The sequence below is a fragment of the Brassica rapa genome, chromosome A01 (assembly GCF_000309985.2).
Source record: "Brassica rapa cultivar Chiifu-401-42 chromosome A01, CAAS_Brap_v3.01, whole genome shotgun sequence".
In the NCBI taxonomy this organism is placed as follows: domain Eukaryota; kingdom Viridiplantae; phylum Streptophyta; class Magnoliopsida; order Brassicales; family Brassicaceae; genus Brassica; species Brassica rapa.
Genome location: NC_024795.2, coordinates 23792637 through 23810424, shown reverse-complemented (window position 1 = coordinate 23810424; position 17788 = coordinate 23792637). Strand labels below are relative to the sequence as shown.

The 17788-nt window shown below is 34.7% G+C and overlaps 4 protein-coding genes across 7 annotated transcripts; 3 read left to right on the top strand and 1 right to left on the bottom strand.

The window, feature by feature from the left end:
* Window positions 1–238: 238 nt before the first annotated feature.
* Window positions 239–3351, top strand: LOC103838951 (protein TIFY 6B). Of its 2 annotated transcripts, none has more exons than XM_009115417.3 (7): window positions 239–554; window positions 1571–1776; window positions 1980–2191; window positions 2294–2387; window positions 2458–2767; window positions 2869–2929; window positions 2994–3351. In XM_009115417.3, the coding sequence occupies exons 1-7, from the start codon at window positions 470–472 to the stop codon at window positions 3094–3096; spliced, it is 1071 nt and encodes a 356-aa protein (XP_009113665.1). In that variant the 5' UTR covers window positions 239–469; the 3' UTR covers window positions 3097–3351. The 2 variants fall into 2 exon arrangements, with proteins under 2 accessions (XP_009113665.1, XP_009113672.1); XM_009115424.3 differs by having other exon boundaries at window positions 253–554; window positions 2458–2758.
* A 1535-nt stretch (window positions 3352–4886) lies between these two features.
* LOC103838942 lies at window positions 4887–8901 on the top strand. The gene is made up of 10 exons (XM_009115397.3): window positions 4887–5130; window positions 5295–5575; window positions 5660–5737; window positions 5813–6288; window positions 6376–7148; window positions 7218–7408; window positions 7483–7616; window positions 7739–8094; window positions 8183–8286; window positions 8596–8901. Exons 2-10 carry the CDS (start codon window positions 5305–5307, stop codon window positions 8664–8666), a joined length of 2454 nt encoding a protein of 817 aa, XP_009113645.1. The 5' UTR covers window positions 4887–5130; window positions 5295–5304; the 3' UTR covers window positions 8667–8901.
* Window positions 8902–9026: 125 nt separating this feature from the next.
* Window positions 9027–11229, top strand: LOC103838929 (surfeit locus protein 1). Of its 2 annotated transcripts, none has more exons than XM_009115388.3 (6): window positions 9027–9252; window positions 9334–9434; window positions 9979–10217; window positions 10306–10480; window positions 10586–10869; window positions 10975–11229. In XM_009115388.3, exons 1-6 carry the CDS (start codon window positions 9099–9101, stop codon window positions 11042–11044), a joined length of 1023 nt encoding a protein of 340 aa, XP_009113636.1. In that variant the 5' UTR covers window positions 9027–9098; the 3' UTR covers window positions 11045–11229. The 2 variants fall into 2 exon arrangements, with proteins under 2 accessions (XP_009113636.1, XP_009113630.1); XM_009115382.3 differs by having other exon boundaries at window positions 9054–9252; window positions 9328–9434.
* Window positions 11230–11507: 278 nt separating this feature from the next.
* Window positions 11508–13604, bottom strand: LOC103838918 (B3 domain-containing protein At5g25470-like). Of its 2 annotated transcripts, XM_009115376.2 has the most exons (5): window positions 13135–13604; window positions 12930–13046; window positions 12266–12590; window positions 12022–12146; window positions 11508–11926 (listed from the first exon to the last, which is right to left on the bottom strand). In XM_009115376.2, exons 2-5 carry the CDS (start codon window positions 13020–13022, stop codon window positions 11675–11677), a joined length of 795 nt encoding a protein of 264 aa, XP_009113624.1. In that variant the 5' UTR covers window positions 13023–13046; window positions 13135–13604; the 3' UTR covers window positions 11508–11674. The 2 variants fall into 2 exon arrangements, with proteins under 2 accessions (XP_009113624.1, XP_018510844.2); XM_018655328.2 differs by having other exon boundaries at window positions 12930–13603.
* Window positions 13605–17788: the final 4184 nt, after the last annotated feature.

Sequence of the window (17788 nt, the reverse complement as noted above, 5' to 3'; positions counted from 1 at the left end):
TCACGTTAAAAATTTGACTGGAGCTCGTAAAATAACCCACGTGACTCAACACGTGTCGGACAACTAAAATAAATGCCACACGCATAAATCGCACTTCACGACGACGCACGTGCTTTAAGACCGTCTATATCCAGTGACGGAACCGGACAAACCTGTAGTGGTCTTTTGCGCCAATGGTAAAGGAGAAAAAGGAATCTTTTTCGTTTATTTTTAAATTTTAAAAATTTATATAAATAAATAAAATCGTGGTGTTCACATGCCTCATGCGATGCTTTAAAAGAGAAAACTCGGTGTGTGTGTTTAACTTCATCCCACGTTTTTCATTTTCCTCCGTCATTCTCATTTCTTCCTTTTTTCCGGTGACCCTTTAAGCTTTTTCTTCGTGCCGATATTTGTTTGATTCCGGCGTTTTCTAATCGCTCGAGGTTTGAGATCGAATCATTGTGGTTGCTCCGCGGCTTTGTATAACATGGAGAGAGATTTTCTCGGGCTGGGTTCAAAAAATTCACCGATCACTGTGAAGGAGGAAACCAGTGAAAGCTCCAGAGATTCAGGTTAATTTTAAATCTCTCTGTTGGACTAAATTCTTCAACCTTATTAGTCGATTTGTTGTGGATCCTGGATTAATTATTTGTAAGGAGTTACTACTAGATTGAGAATATGTTTTTTTTTAACCTGACTTTGTTGTTTGGTCGGGGATTGGATTGTCAGTTTGTCTCTTGGAGGAGAACATTGTCCTTAGCTTTCTCGGGAAACGAACTGTGGAATTTTATGAAATTAGTATTACTCCTACTTTGTTTAGGAACCGGTGAAAACACATGTTTTAGGTCGTACATATCTTAAGCTTGTTTTTTTTAGGTCGACACAATCAAAACTCTAGGGAGAAATTTTGTTTTCATGAGTCTGATACTAACCGAGAAAAGTATTAGTTTATTTTAGAAACGAATACGTAAAATGCTGGAAAAGAAAGATTGAGTAGAGACAAAAACATAGAGAACAGAGACGGTTGGTAGTAGATTAGTATACAGATAATTTTCACTTTTTTTTTGAAAAAGTTTTAAGATTATTTATATTCGATGATTAAATATTTGATTGTGTGTTGATTAAGTGAAAGTGGTGTTGGGTATTATAATCAATAATATATAACTGAATGTACAATGAGAATTAATAGTTTTCTCACCACGATGAATAAACAAATTACGTCCACTTTGTTTTCTTATTAGCCAAAACGTGGCATTCCATAAAAGTAGTGCATCGACCATGTGCTGTGTTATGTATAAAGTTGAATCTCTCTTTAATTTTAAATTAAATAAATAGTAATAGTAATAAAATATAATGATTTTGAATAATTGTCTATTTATTTATTTATTTGGGACATGGTTTCTAAAGGTGGTTTTGTTGCCTCGTTGAATTTGTAAACAGTATCGGTTTCTTTATCACATAGTTGGTGACATCTTTATCATAAGAGAAAATTTATTTGTATGATCTCGAGACTTTATGGTTTAACGGTAACCACTTCATGTCTGACTTTTAAACTGATGTAGTTCGTTTGTTTCGTTTCCTTTTGCAGCCCCGAGTAGAGGAATGAAGTGGTCATTCCCAAACAAAGCCTCTGCTACTTCTTCTCCTCAGTTTCTAACTTTCAGGCCATCCCAAGAAAACAGACATAGAAACCTTGGAAACTATCATCTGCCACACTCTGGTTCCTTCATGCCATCATCCGTAGCTGATGTTTATGATTCCTCCTACCGGAGCACTCCTTACAGTTCTGTTCAGGTATTTTCCATATCAATACCTATGTATACCAATTATCAGATTGATTGGAGTTTATAGACCCATGTGGCATTAGGTCAAGTTTGGAACAAGTTTCTTTTGTGATTCCTGATTGATCAACACTTAGTGATTTGTTTGGAGTGTAAGATAAGCTTCAGTCTAAACAGTTTCCTTACAATTATATTATGTTTTTTTTTTGGTTTCAGGGAGTTAGGATGTTCCCTAGTTCCAAACAACATGAAGAAGCTATCTCAGTTTCCATGTCTAGGCCGAGTCTCCAGTCTCATTATGCATCAGGAGGAACAAGCTTCATCAACAATAGCGTAAACTCGCAACCTTTGGTAGGAGTTCCTATCATGGCACCTCCAGTATCAGTCCTTCCTCCTCCAGGTTCCATTGTTGGGACAACTGATATTAGGTACGTACCCACTGCTTCTATCATTTCTTTGTTATTCATCATATCATGAATTGAAGTAACATAATCTATTTCATGGCTGACTCAACTTTCTTCTTTTGTCAGATGTTCTTCCAAGCCATCAGGATCATCACCTGCTCAGTTGACCATCTTTTATGCCGGTTCAGTTTGTGTTTATAATGACATATCTCCTGAAAAGGTAACTCAAATCACTTTCTCCCATATGTGCTTTAATCATTTGCTTTACTAATATCATTCCTCCATCACAGGCCAAGGCGATAATGTTACTTGCTGGAAACGGTTCCCCTATGCCACAAGTCTTTTCACCACCACAAACTCATCAACAAGTGGTCCATCATGCTCGTGCCTCCGTTGATTCTTCAGCTATGCCTCCTAGCTTCATGCCCACAGTCTCTTATCTCAGCCCTGAAGCTGGAAGTAGCTCAAATGGGTTCGGAGCAGCTAAAGCAGCAAGAGACTTTACAACAACATACCTCAGCAACCAAACTAACGCATCCAATATCAACTCTTCAGTGGCAGCTTCTTGTTCTGCCAATGTACCTCAAACAGGTAAAATAGGTAAACCAAAGTCTTTTTATACCTAATGCTAACTAAACTCGCCTAGCTTTACTGCTATTTGTATGGGATGTAGCTTCATTCTGGTTATGTTTCTTATGCAGTGGCTTTACCTCAGGCTCGGAAAGCATCTATAGCTAGATTCTTAGAGAAACGCAAAGAAAGGTACACACAGCAATTCTTCATAGACGAAACCAATTAACGATCTCTCACACTTTTGGTTTTGCAGGGTCACAAGCCTATCGCCATATTGCTTAGACAAGAAGTCATCAACAGATTGTCGCACACCAATGTCTGAATGCATAAGTTCTTCTCTCAGCTCTGCAACCTAATCTCATTTGCAGTGATACTCTGGTGGTTTTTAGGTTATTGTATTTTTTGTTACAGAATTTTCCTTTTTCTCCTTTCCTCTGGTTACGCTGAGTTTATTCTTAGCTTATACATGTGTAACTTTTTTTTCTTCTATCGCTACATACACTGAGTTTCTCAATAGTTGTATTACTTCGATCATCTTATTTTGGCCGAATGCAACAACTACTTGGAAAATTTGTAGAAAATGTTGGTTTCTTTATTTTTTGTACATATCATTCTTCGATCAGTTCAGTTGGGTTGTCTCAATATGGAAAAGCCGTTTAGGAATGCGATATTAAATTATTACACCAGTTTTGCTAATTCATAGTATGTCAGAGGTGAACGAGGCCAGACAAAGGAATGGACAGGGCAGCTTCTCAACTATGGACGTCAATGAATCAAATATGATAATATGAAACCATGTCAAGGAAATGGCACCAACATCAGAGGACATGATAAGTTTACGACTGGGTCATTTTTAAAGAAATATCTGCAATAATTAGAACACATAGATTGAATGAGGTTTTCTTCTCTCTAAAAAACCGATTAAACACATATTTTCAGGTATTTATCATAACTAGGTTTCCTTTGTTTCTCTAAAAATAGAGGTGAGGAGGAAGAGGCTAATGTGGGAGCAACAGAGTTCATAAGCCGAGGGAAGACGGCAAACGAAAGCATTAGTGCTCCCGTCTATTTTGGCAGCTAAAAGGACTGAAGCACCACTTTCTCAAGCGCCCAGTGACGTACTGCCTTGTATCAACTCGATAAAATAAAATTCATAGACGCAGAGACTTTTACAGAGACTAACTAAACTAACTATCGATGACACATTCTTGATATGGGCGTGTACTATATATTGACAGCTACATCTTGAAAACCCTAATTGTACGCTTCGTGAACCCTGAAGCTAATGAGCTTATTTTCCCCTTATTGGGCCTTTCAGATTTTTTGGCTAGGTAGCTAAACTCATTTGTTTGATCCAGTAGTACTAGATTGGTAGTGGTGATTGCTACTCGTTAACTTCAATGCATTTAATAATGTCTTTATAATTACAAGTGTCGTTAGCTTAATTATTTTTCTTAATAACCCGGAGAGTATCCTGGCCTCTATCGAAATAAGTCCAGATTAGCGGTGAGTATCCGTATCTAACCATGCTATCGGCCAGAATACGTCTCGGTCACCGGACGCTAAAGGAACCCGGGGCCGAGTGATAAAATTTTGCTCCCAATGACCAACAGGATTCGAATCCGAATCTGTATTAAAGCCAAAACTTCCTTAAAACTACTAGGGCGTCCTTCTTTGGTTTAACTTAACTCCTCTTGAAACTACTAGGTTGTCCTCCCTTGGTTTAACTTAACTCCTCTCAGTGTATCTATTTTCGTTTACTCATGTGTTTTTCCCATGAGCATGCTTAAATTTTACTAACATTTAGGATTTGTTTGATTCAAAGTCCAAAGATGTTACCTTAGGCTACAAGGTTTGTTTATGGAAACCTGATGTGACAAACCATAATCTCAGCAATAAAAAAATACTCGGTTTGCCGCCATAAGAGGAGGCTCAAAATCAATCAAATCTTATCTTTAAAAGTGAGTTGGTGTTCATTACTGAATTACATTTACAGACTTGGTTATCCCCTAATCTAATCTTCAAAATTTATTTTATTATTTCCATCTCATTAAGTTATTAACTCCAAATCATTACAGTTTTTAGTTAAAGCAAAACACTTGAAATGTTTTTTTTTTCTCTTTTTAAAATGATTTGAGGTGAAATAAAATGCTTTCTTTTTCCTTTCTGTTTAGGGGGTTTTGTCATAAAATAAAACTGACCAGTGGTTCAAGTTTAAGGAATAGAGCTGTGTTTCGCTTAATTAACTCCTTGTGTCGGAGTCGGACACTCTCTCTCGAAGATCTCAGGGGCAAACCACAGATCGAATTGAGGAGGATCTCCATCAGTTATCCTCTCGAAGCTGCATTTTTTTTACCGTTGCTGAAGCTCTCCAATTTCTGAGTCTTCATGTAAGTTTGATCTGGATCGATTTCGTCTATTTACTCTCTCGGATTCAACTTTTTTTTTTTTTTAATTCTCCGTAAAGATTCAAAATTTTGTTTTTTTTTTTGGAATTTTGACGACAAATGAATTTACAAAAAAATTGACTAACTTTGGCTCTTCTGTGATGCAGTTTCTGAGGAATGAATTTCTTGCTCCGATCTGCTTCCTCCGCTACTCATCGTCCCCCGGTGAGCGAACCACCACCACCTACACCGCTTCCTCAACCTCCGCCTGAAGCAACTTTGGAAAGAGCCGAAGAGCCTTTCCCACAGTATCCATCCCTAGAGGATCATTTAGATAGATCTGGAGACGACCATGGAAATGGAGAGTCAAATGCAAACACAGATGTCTCTGGTATCGACAGATTCTCAGATGTATCTGAGGAAGAAGGATGGATCTCAATTCCATATAGTAAGTACAAGTTTTGATTTTTTTAAAAGTAACTGTCTTCTCTACTTGTCCTAATGTGGTGTGGTTGGTGATCTCTTATTACAGAGGAGATCCCTGACAACTGGTCGGAATCAGTTGATATTCAGTCACTACGGTCCCTAGATCGCTCCTTTGTGTTTCCTGGTATGGCACTGTCTCTCAACCCCATCTCATCATTTTAGCTATTTTGTAACTTCAGTGACATTTTTCTACTTTTAGGGGAACAGATTCAAATCCTAGCATGCTTATCCGACAGTAAAGTAGCCACAGAGATCATCACTCCTTTCAAAGTGGCCGAGGTGATGAGCAGAACTGTAAACAGAAAAGCCTCTCACAAACAAAACGGAGATATCTCTGACGGGGAGAGTTACGAGAGTATACCATTAGGGAACCCTGACGGCCATTTCGCAGCTCAGAACGGGCACAAAGATGGTGAATCGATCTTGAGGATGGAAGATCACAAGAGACGGACGGAAGACTTGCTTTCCAGGTTTCAGGAGTCTCATTTCTTCGTTAGGATTGCTGAGTCTGGCGAGCCTCTTTGGTCAAAGAAAAGCTCTATGGCCTCAGAGGGAGATGAAAAGAGAACTTGTGTTAGTGCTTTCGTGGATAGAGGGGAGTTTGATCCTGATGTTGCTGGAGGTGTAGCTAGGAGTAGAGCTAAATGCTGCGCCTTACCCAATGGAGACATAGTGGTATTGTGATAGTACTTTTTGTTAATTTCTAAGTTGTTGATTTAAGTTACTGATTCTTACTCAACACCTTTGTTTGGAAGGGTGCAGGTCTCTTTACAAGTTTACATCGTTGACTGTCCCAAAGAACCAGTCATTGAGATACTGCAGTTTGAGAAGCATCAGGACAGGGACCCACTTTCTGACTCGGATCATGAACACAAGGATCCATATGGGAATCTCTTAAAGTGGTTGATACCATTGGATAACAATATTTCTCAGCAACCACGTTCTTTGCCACCTCCTATAAGCTCTAGCCCAGGTCTCAGCAGCAGTGCACACAAGCCAGCGCTCTCTTCCGCCTCAAGCTCTCAGCTCTTCTCGTTCGGCCATTTTAGAAGCTACTCCATGTCTTCTCTGCCGCCGAACACTGCACCGGTTACCGGATCAGTGAAAACACAGAGCTCTAAACCATCGTTTGACATTGAAGACTGGGACAGTTACTCAGCTCAAACGTTAAGAAACGGTCAGAAGCCTGGGACTGAAGAGCTCTTATCTTTCCGGGGTGTTCCCTTGGAGCGTGATAGGTTCTCTGTTCGCTGTGGACTGGAAGGCATCTGCGTTCCCGGCAGGAGGTGGAGGAGGAAACTCGAAATCATTCAGCCTATTGAGATCAATTCATTTGCAACTGACTGCAATACAGATGATCTTCTCTGCGTTCAGATTAAGAATGTTGCTCCTACGCACACTCCAGATATTGTGATATACATTGACGCAATAACGATTGTTTTTGAAGAGGCAGGGAAGAGTGCTTCTCCTTGTACAGTACCAATCGCATGTATTGAAGCGGGAAACGAGCATAGTTTGCCGAATTTGACTCTCAGGTTTGTTTAAACGACCAGTAGGTTTCAGAAGTCTTCAGTAATTTAACTCACAGTTTGCTAACGTTTCAGGAAAGGTGAGGAGCACTCATTCATCGTGAGACCTGCCTTTTCTGTTGGGAGTAATGTGAAGTCCTCTGCTGCAAGGAAAGAACTCAAATCATCGAGTTTGTCTCTTCCGTCTGTAAATTTTGAGAGAAAGGGGAGCGGTTTAAGTGGTGATCAGTATGCGGTTATGGTGTCGTGTCGATGCAACTACACAGGTAGATCACCGTTGCTGTGGTTTGTAGCCATGTTTGTTTATTCAATGGTTTTTTCATTTCTTGGTTGGATTCAGAATCAAGGCTGTTTTTCAAACAGCGGACAAAGTGGAGACCACGAGTTTCGAGGGATCTGATGATCTCTGTTGCTTCTGAAATGTCAGGAGAGCCTTGTGGCCCCCATGGGAGAGCCTCCCAGCTACCTGTTCAGGTCATTCTCTCTCTCTCTCTCTGACTATCTCTAGAAGTTAAATATGAAAATGCATTCGGCAAATAACTTTAATGTATTATTTTGTTTTTGTGGCTCATACTTATATTCTCTACTGGTTTCAGATATTAACTCTTCAGGCATCAAATCTGACACCTGAAGATCTGTCATTAACGGTTCTCGCTCCAGCATCCTTCACATCGCCTCCGTCTGTGGTGTCCCTAAATTCCACGCCTACCTCTCCTGTAAGCCCATTCCTAGGGTTCTCGGAGTTCACAGAGAGGGTACAGAGCGAGAAACGCAACACAACAGCAAGGCGTAAAGTGCAATCGTTACCCTCAATGCCACTGGAGACGACAAGGACAGAGACAACAACAAATGACGAAATGAACTCTGCTTCTTCCAACAACCCTTCAGATGTTGTTCCGAAGAGCGGCTTAGGGTGTACACATCTCTGGCTACAAAGTCGAGTTCCCTTGGGGTAAAACCTAAAATGCCAAACATGATTTAGTTCAGGCTGTTACCATTGTAAATTGATAACCTTGGTTTTACTTTCTTAAATGCGTCAGATGCGTTCCTTCGAAATCTACAGCGACGATCAAGCTAGAGCTACTCCCTTTGACTGACGGCATAATCACTCTTGACACTCTCCAAGTCCACGTCAAGGAGAAAGGTAAACACAAACACTTCTCCCTTTCCATGAAAACATCCATATCAACAAGTAAAGTTTCGAAAATAAATAATGATCTGCTCATTGTAGAATTTTCAAAATGATTTTTCTTATTTGCTGATAAAGAATCTTCAATATGGGTTGATGTGAGTCCTAATCATAAAGTGTTAGATGCTCCTGTTTAATGGCTCAACACCAAATGCTCATTGTAGAATGTTCATAATGTTTCGTCTTCTTTTTCTTTCTTTGATAAAGAATCTTCAAAACGTTAGATGCTCCTGTTTGAAACACTAAATGGGCTTGTGGTGGCAGGTCGTAGGTACATACCGGATCAGTCACTGAAGATAAACGCAACGTCAAGCATTTCCTCTGGAATGTTTTAGTGTCTTTTTTATTCAAGATAAACCCAATACCACTTTTTATTCAAACACTGAGCAGTGACATTTAACAGGTCCATGTTCATCTCAATAGGGCTTCGATTGTGCGTGTTTAAAACATCCAAAAGATGTTTCAGGTTTGAAAGAAAAGTTATATGATGTAAAACCACTTTTGTCTCCTATTTATTTCAAAATGTATTTGCTAAACACTTCTACATTAATGAAATAAGATAAGTTTATTTTACATCATCATATGGTCACAATCACAGATGTTAGGAAAAAATTAAACATGAAATCTAAAAATAGAAAGCATATGGAATGTGGTGAGCACCGGAGCTTAGATGCACCCGAAGGCAGAGGATCATAGCTCTGCAAATCTAGCAAAAACCCTTAACTCTCTCCGGCGATCAAAAATCTTGGGGGGAGACGACGACGAAGATGGCGACATCGTTGTCTAAACTCCTAACGAAATCGAAACCTCACAGCCACGTGTGCTCCACCTCCCATTCCCTTCACAGACAATTCCGGCTACGCCACTTCTCCGCCGTCGCCGCGCTTGAAACCCAGACGAGTTCCCCCGCTACACCGCAAGGTTTGCCATCAGCCATACTATCTCTCCCAATGCTCTAGGTTGGTATATAGCGAATTGAGAGCCTTTTTTTGTTAGTTTCAGATAAGAAACGAAGGTCGAATTGGTCACGGTTGCTGTTGTTCTTGCCTGGTGTGATTACCTTTGGCCTCGGATCATGGCAAATCGATAGAAGGGATGAAAAGGTTGGTCTTTTTTTCTTCTTGAGCTCTTTAGAATCAGTAAAGGTTTCACCTTTGTCCTCTCCTTGGTGTTTCTAGCTTGATTGGAGTTTGTTTTAGCTGGAATTTTTTTGTATATTTTTTATACGTGTCTTAAGCATTGAGGAGCTTCAGACCAATACTTGTGGTTTTTTTGTAATGGGGGAAAGTAGTGAGATCTGTGTTCTGTCATCTGTAATCCTGCTAACACTCTCTTGTGGACATTCTGATTAGACACACACTGATCTATGTATAAGCAAATGTGTTGTGTGCCCCGCCATGTACATTAGTTTCAATGAGAGTTGTGTATCACAATGATGTTGGGCTGTTAGTAATGGCACTCTGATAGATTGCGAATTGCTTGAGCCCTTATAATGCATCTACTGCTCCCATGTCTTGATTGCATTTTTCTTTTCTGTTCTGTTCTGTTTCCTATTTGTTATCTTCTGAATTGTTGCTGAAGCTGGTGCATTTGTCATTATTTGGCTGAGTATAACCTTAAAGCTTGATTCGCTCTTTGTTAACGTAGATCAAAACGCTGGAGTACCAACAACAGCGGTTGAAAATGGAACCTATGAAGCTAAATACAGAACATCCTCCGGATAAGAATCCGGATGCCTTGGAGTTTAGACGAGTTAGTTGCAAGGGTGTTTTTGACGAGCAAAAGTCTATCTATCTGGGTCCACGGTCTAGGTCCATATCCGGAGTGACTGAAAATGGATTCTATGTTATCACGCCTCTGATGCCAATCCCTGGTGACCTGGATAGGTGAGGGTAATGATCTTTTCTCCTTGCTTTTAAGTCTTTCTATAACCATTCGTCCATGTTGTTGAAAAATCAACTTTTTGTCAACTAGCATGCAGTCGCCTATTCTGGTGAATCGCGGATGGGTTCCTCGAAGTTGGAGGGAGAAGTCAACAGAATCTACTGAGGCTGACTTCGTTACAAATGAGTCTACAAAAGCTAAACCACTCTCCCATGAACAAAGTTCCTGGTGGAAGTTTTGGTCTAAGACGCCAGTGATTACTAAGGTTGGTCTTGTTAGTTAACCCTTTTGTTCAGAAACTTCTTTCATTTTGCGTCTTTATCAAATCTTGTTACACACGTTATGTCTTGTGAAAACTGAAACCTTGCAGGAGGATGTGCCAACGGTTAAGCCTGTAGAAGTTATTGGTGTGATTAGGGGAGGGGAGAACCCGAGCATATTTGTTCCAGCCAATGATCCAAGCACCGGGCAGTGGTTCTATGTAGACGTTCCCGCAATGGCTCGAGCCATAGGTCTTCCTGAAAACACAATATACGTAGAGGACGTTCATGAAGACATAGATCGGAGTAGACCGTATCCTGTCCCCAGGGACATGAACACTTTGATCCGCAGTAAAGTCATGCCACAGGACCATCTCAATTACTCATTAACATGGTAACTACATACAGATACATGAGTTGTTCTTGGAATTGTTTTGTCTTAGATTGTGCTATGGTTTAATGAGAGAGATGTGCTTGTGTCTGTGTCTGATGAAAACAGGTACTCTCTCTCGGCGGCTGTCACGTACATGGCTTACAAGAGGCTCAAGCCAAAGTCTTCCCGCAGATAAGCTTTCCCTGATCAACTCAAATCTCTTTTTTTTTTGTCACTTGTCTGCTTAAGTAATAATTGTAGTAGATGATGGGTTTAGGTTGAAATTTTCATAACCTAAAGGGGCACTCTGGAATACAAATGATATAACATTTTATTCAATTAAAATCTGAAATATTCCACTGTCAATAGGATCTTTTGCCGCAGTGTTGTTGACTGTTTCGTTGTATTAAAATCTGATAATTCTGCATCAAAACCATTCTCTTAAAGATGAACTATAGCAATCCATTTACGTATGCAATCAAACTAGGAACAATGACTTCATAACTGTAATTTTGGATCTCTTTCTGAGTTAGCAGCATAGAATCGTGTGGACATGATAATGCAGAGGGTCTTGCATGGTTTAATAGAAAAATATATGCGCTGAATGTAAGAGTAGAGCCAAAGCAAAGAAAAATATGTACTATGCGAGTAAGACCAAAAAGCAAAAGAACAAAAAATTTAGCATTTGCAAGTTTGTTATAAGGATCACATTTTTTAGTGTTACAAATTGGTTAAACCAACATAGAGATTACATCTAACATTACAATAAGTTGGGTTAAAACTAATGTTTAGAGACCTGACTAACAAGGAGAGTAGAGTTGACTTGTCATTCATCGAGTAAATGCACTCTAACAGCTACAACCACACGTCCTGAGAGTTCAAGTTCACAAACCACAGTGTCTCCTGTTCTCAAGTTGCACCTTTCACATACAGCTGCCCAGCCAAGGAAACTATGTGAACCGCCGTAATCCTTGGTGTAGCCATCGAGTGTTTCTCCATCGGGAAGAAGGAAGTGCATGTGGGTATTAGGAGGACTAAACTCCAAGTCATACTCCTCAATCACCCACGTATTCACATACTACTTGTTCAAACATTAAAACGGACAAGTCTGAATTAGAAGCAAATAGACATAAGCCAAGTCTGCAAAGAAACTTAACATGCTACAACTATTACCAGAACTGTGTTCGTCTTCGTTAGCGTCTTCTCGAAGTAAGGGTTTCTGGGATTTAAGAGGTATCGCTTAGGGTTTTCGACATGAGCATAACCCTTTCTTGCTCGGCTACTTGTTCCTCCATTTGCTGAAAATTCAGACGAGAAATACAATTAAAAAAAAAAAGAGTCAGTTCTTAGCCGTAAAATGAAAATAATAGGTTTGAGTTTGAAGAGCATGAGTATGATTTGTTTCAATGGTCTTTACCAGAGGCATAGGCAGGGGTTGTCTCCTGGTGAAATGGTTGAGTCTCAGGTTCACCTTCAAGAGGTACTGAAGTGATCTCTTTCCCATCTTTCTTGAAGATTCTCACTTGAAAATACATCGTGTCTTGGTGTGTGAAGAGCAAGATATCATCTGTATCTAAAAGGTTGTCATCCACAAACTCATCCCAATCTTCTTCGACCATAAACAGACCATTCTTGTCTTGCTGGAGCCAACATTGCCAGGAATTGTTCCAGAGAACACAAAGCACCACCCTGTGTACAAACGCCTCACCAGCGCTTCTCACAAACTCTTCCGGAAAAATCCTCTTAAGAGAGCCACAAATCAGATGTTATTAATACTGATATTAGACGAGAAAACATGAGACTGAAAGCTATAACTTTCCAGTGCAAAGCATAAGCAGCAAAACATGAATTTAAAAGCTTGGTTTGTAGGTCAAGCAATGCAGAGAAAAAGGTATAAAAATAACTAAAATCAACACCAGCAGAAAAATGAGCCAAGAGCTAATGAAACCATCAACTAGAGTCTGATCAAAGTCTAGCTTCTTACATTTTCAGAAACAACATCGAGAGAAAAGAGAAGAATCAACTGGAAAGACGACTTGTTACAAAGCACTTTCGAGCAGAACAGAGAGAGAGAGAGTTACCATGGATTTAGATTTCCAGTTTTGTCCTAGAGACAAAGACTTAATGAAGCTAGGGCTGCTGAGATTTTCTCGGTTCTCACTCTCGGGCAACATTGTCTCTTGAAAGCTAGATCGGTTCTGCAAATTAGGGTTTGTGAGGATAAATTGCATCTGATATAATAATAAAAAAACAAAGCGACAGTACTGGAAACAGATAAACATTTACTTTCGCCTCTTTCTTCTTACCTCTTGTCCGACAGGCAAAGCAGAGGACTCTATAATGAATTAGCTTTTATGGATTATTCAAGCCTTGTTCAAAAAAATAAAATGGATTATTTTCAACCCTGTGTGACAGTCAGCGTGCGTACGAAGCTTTTGAGTTAAATTGACCAAAGTACGCCTAAGTCATAGGGTCGTAGTCTCGTGGAGCGGATTTAGCATAGAGCTTTTTTTCTTTGTGGTAAAATTTAGCATAGAGCTTTGAAAGATCTGGACCATATAATCCAGAAAATTGAAATTAACAATATAAAGTCTAATCTATTAATTTAGGATCATATTTTTATCCACCATTACAAATCATAGCAAGACCACTTAAAAAAATTAGTTAATACATTAATAATAAATCAGCTCTAAATTTGAATTTTATTTTATTTTTAATTATAACAAAATCTGTTGAGAAATAGTTTAAAAAAATCTTACTTAAAATTTTAAAGATTTTTATAAAATAACATATTAATTAATTTTGTAATTAGTAATATAATATTATTATAAATCAATGTTAACTAAAATTTTAGTATAAAACACGGAAATGAAAATTATATACTATTTTTTTATAAATTCTATATTTATATTGTGCACTATATAAAAAATAGAAGTGTTATATTATATTAATTAGGTAAACAAACAAAAAAATTAAATTGTTTCATTTAATAAAATTATCACTCATCATTAAAATATGTTTAAATTCAAAAAATATATAATATTTTATATAAAATAAATTTATGAACATATGTTAAACTTTTATATCTATAACTATATATTATATTTTTATTTATTTTGAAGCTATCAACAATATATTGTTTAAAATTTTTATATACAAAATTATAATAGTATATGATAACCTTTAGTTCATATATTATTTGAAAAGTATGTTATTAGAAAACTATAAAATTTTAGTAGTTCATTTAAAATATTAATACAAATCAAATTTTAATTATAATTTTTTTTAATTATAACGAAATCTGTTGAGAAAAATTTAGAAAATCTAATCTATTAATTTAGGGTCATATTTTTATCAACCATTAACAAGTTATAGTATAACGATTTAAAGAATTAGTTAATAAGATATATTTAATTACTTACATTAATAATAAATCAGCTATAAATTTGAATTTTATTTTATTTTTAATTATAAAAAAATCTGTTGATAAAAAATCTAGCAAAACCTTACTTAAAATTAATTATTTTATACATATTAATTAATTTCATAATTAGTAATATAATATTGTTATAAATCAATGTTAACTAAAATTTTATCATAAAACACGAAAATAAAAATTATATACTATTTTTTTATAAATTCTATATTTATATTATGTATTATATAAACAAATAAGTGCTATATGTATTAAATATGAAAAAATTATATTAAATAGGTAAATAAACAAAAAAAAATTGTTTCATTTAATAATATTATGTTCATAAATTAAATAATATTTTTGTACAAAATAAATTTATTTACATATGTTAAACTTTTATATCTACAAGTATATATTATCTTTTTATTTATTTTGAAACTATCAGCAATATATTGTTTAAAATTTTCATATAAAAAATATAATAATATATAATAACCTTTAGTTCATACTCCTTCCATTCCTAAAATATAGATCTTTTTAGTATTTTCACACATATTAAAAAAACACTTTAAACTACCATAATTAATGTATTATGTTCTGTAATTTTCAATTTTCAATAACTTTTAACCAATAATAATTCAGTAAAGTCAATTATTTTCTTGAAGTTTACCATTTTTTCATAGAAAACACAAAAACTACATCTTTCTGAAGAAAACATTTTTTCTAGAAAGTCTATTATTAAGGAACGGATGAAGTATATTATTTAAAAAGTTGTTATTAGAAAACTTTGAAATTTTAGTAGTTCATTTAAAATATTAATGACAAATCACAGTTTAATTATAATTTTTTTTTAATTATAACAAATCTGTTGAGAAAAATTTAGAAAATATTACCCAAAATTCAAATATTTTTTATAAAATAATTTATTAATGTAGTAACAAAAACAAAATTCAAAATTCATGCCGAATAAAAAATATATTAAACAAATTACTATATATTAGTAACAAAGTAAAATGTATTAAACAAATCACTATATATTAATAATTCCGAATAAAAAATATATACAATATATATATATATATAAATAAACAATAATATTAGACAGTTACATAATACAAAATACTAAAATGGAAATTATATATTTAAAACATTTGTAATAATATCAAATATAATAATAAAATGAAAAAATATATGCACGAACGTGCGGGTTAAAATCTAGTTGCAATTAAATTTCAAACGGATCCACGAGAATATTGAGTAAACTAGGATAAAGACATGCGCTTTGCACATGGTGAGTTTATTTGTATATATTTACGATAATTTTTTATATATTTGATCATTTTATTTATACATATACAATGTTTTTTATTGTTATTATATAATTTATTTTCGATGGCTCGGATCAATTTTTATTAAAAATTGTGGAACTAAACTATAATTAATATATTATAGATTGATCAGATTGAACAATAAACACATGACACAACATCTTTATTTTTTTTCACCGAACATATTCTTGAAAAAATTGAACAGTACTGTTTCCACGGTTGAATTATTTTGACATTTATCTTTCATATGATTTTGAAAGGTTTCAGATCAACCATCGAATTGGTTCATGTAATTTTAATGTTTTTAGTCATATGTTTAAGGAAAACTTACATTTTTGTAATTTAAAGTCGTTTAAAAAAATTTTAAATATAACATATAAGAAAAAATCTAACATATAAGAAAAATATAATATATAAGGTTTCTTTATTTTTGTAATTTAAAGTCATTTAAAAATTAAAATATAACATATAAGAAAAAATCTAATTTTTTATTATATGGTTAATGTGATTGTTTAATTTTTTTTAATAATATAAAATTAAAAAAAATGAAGAAAGATGCAAAATTGTTATCAAATCTTTATTATTCATAGTCACTAATTTCCATATATATGTTAATCATATTAGGTAATTTCGTATCTTTTATTTATGGAAAGAATACACACTTTTTATATTTTGAGTTAATATAATGTTCCCTAGTAATTGAATTTGGACCAACATTTTTTCAATTGATTTTTAAGCCGTCACATAAGCTAAATTGACATCTCCTAAACATGGTCTCTTTTTAATTAGTACATACTTAGGTTACAATTTTCTAAATAATCCTCAAAGGGATTAGATTATCCAAAAACAATAAAATCTACACAAACATTAGCTATGGACAAAATATTGGACCTCTAACGAACTAAACCAAAACCCAAAAAAATAGTATTGAATTCGAAATTGAATGGATCCAAAAATTTAATATTTGAGGAACCGTAATAAAACCAACTCATTCTAGAATATTCAGACTATTTAAAAATACTGAATCATAATTATATACTTGAATATTAATTATCCTAAAATACTTAAAATATCAAGATATTTAGAATTATCCAAAATAGCTGAAAACATTAAAAAATAGTCAAAATATATATATATATGAAAATAATAAAACTACTCAAAAAATTCTAAAAGATACATATTGGTTCTCTATTCAACTATCTAAAGCGAATTAATTTTCATATTAATTTTAATTTGTTATACTACTTCAATTTTTGTTGTTTATTTTTTAGTTTAAAAAGTTAAGATATATTCAAAATTTTCAGTTTTGTATATAATTTATAAATGGATTCACGAACCCAAATCCTGCAAAACTTCGAATTTGAACCAAAATTTACGAGTATCTGAATCAATGAGGTTAAATCTTTAACAGCAAAAACTCGAAAATGCCCACCCCTAAATCGGTGTCAAAATGAGGTAGCTCGCTCAACTCAGCTCAGCTCATAATGAGTTCGACTTTTTTCATGAGCTAGTTTAGCTCAGCTTATTTATCATATGAGTTTTAATATATAAATTCGAACTCAGATCATTTAGATTATGAGTTAAATGAGGTAACTCGTGATCTAAATAAAAATAATTATAATAAAATAAAATAGTGATAGAATAACTTCTATAATATTGTTCAAAATTTAAATATTAAAAAATCCAAAACATAAATATTAAATACTAAATAAAAACCAACACATGACAAAAAAAACACCTAATATAAATTAAATTAAGGAAAACCAATGATCCAAATCCTATTCTTCGTGAGAATCTTGAGCCAATTCATCATCAATATCTTATATGTATGTTTTACATTTTAATTTTAGAAGATAAATATGATTAATATAGATATTATCTTTTAAGAAAATTTGGTTTTACATTTTAATTTTAGAAGATAAATATGATAAATATAGAAATTATCTTTTTTTACATAAAAAAAAAAGAAATTATCCAGATATAATTATATAAAATATCTTGTATATTGTTGTAAGTATAAAATAAACAAGCTCATGAGTCAGCTCATGTTCATTAAAGATATATAACTCGTGTTCTAATTTAAGCTCGATCATTAAACTCATTTATTAAATGAGCTTAAAATATAAAGATCGTGCTCATGAAAAAACGAGATGAGTTGAGCCAGATCATGAGCTATAGCTCATTTTGAGACCCC

Excerpts from the sequence above, each read along its gene's own strand:
- LOC103838942 (XM_009115397.3), top strand. The coding sequence starts at position 5,305 with ATGAATTTCTTGCTCCGATCTGCTTCCTCCGCTACTCATCGTCCCCCG. Across the intron at positions 5,576-5,659 it reads ATGGATCTCAATTCCATATA|AGGAGATCCCTGACAACTGG; the intron begins GTAAGTACAAGT and ends CTCTTATTACAG. Across the intron at positions 7,617-7,738 it reads CCTCCCAGCTACCTGTTCAG|ATATTAACTCTTCAGGCATC; the intron begins GTCATTCTCTCT and ends TACTGGTTTCAG.
- LOC103838918 (XM_018655328.2), bottom strand. The coding sequence starts at position 13,130 with ATGTTTATCTGTTTCCAGTACTGTCGCTTTGTTTTTTTATTATTATAT. Across the intron at positions 12,147-12,265 it reads AACCCCTGCCTATGCCTCTG|CAAATGGAGGAACAAGTAGC; the intron begins GTAAAGACCATT and ends CTGAATTTTCAG. Across the intron at positions 11,927-12,021 it reads CGAAGACGAACACAGTTCTG|TATGTGAATACGTGGGTGAT; the intron begins GTAATAGTTGTA and ends TTGAACAAGTAG.
- LOC103838951 (XM_009115417.3), top strand. The coding sequence starts at position 470 with ATGGAGAGAGATTTTCTCGGGCTGGGTTCAAAAAATTCACCGATCACT. Across the intron at positions 555-1,570 it reads TGAAAGCTCCAGAGATTCAG|CCCCGAGTAGAGGAATGAAG; the intron begins GTTAATTTTAAA and ends TTCCTTTTGCAG. Across the intron at positions 1,777-1,979 it reads CTCCTTACAGTTCTGTTCAG|GGAGTTAGGATGTTCCCTAG; the intron begins GTATTTTCCATA and ends TTTTGGTTTCAG.
- LOC103838929 (XM_009115382.3), top strand. The coding sequence starts at position 9,099 with ATGGCGACATCGTTGTCTAAACTCCTAACGAAATCGAAACCTCACAGC. Across the intron at positions 10,218-10,305 it reads ATCCCTGGTGACCTGGATAG|CATGCAGTCGCCTATTCTGG; the intron begins GTGAGGGTAATG and ends TTTGTCAACTAG. Across the intron at positions 10,481-10,585 it reads AGACGCCAGTGATTACTAAG|GAGGATGTGCCAACGGTTAA; the intron begins GTTGGTCTTGTT and ends GAAACCTTGCAG.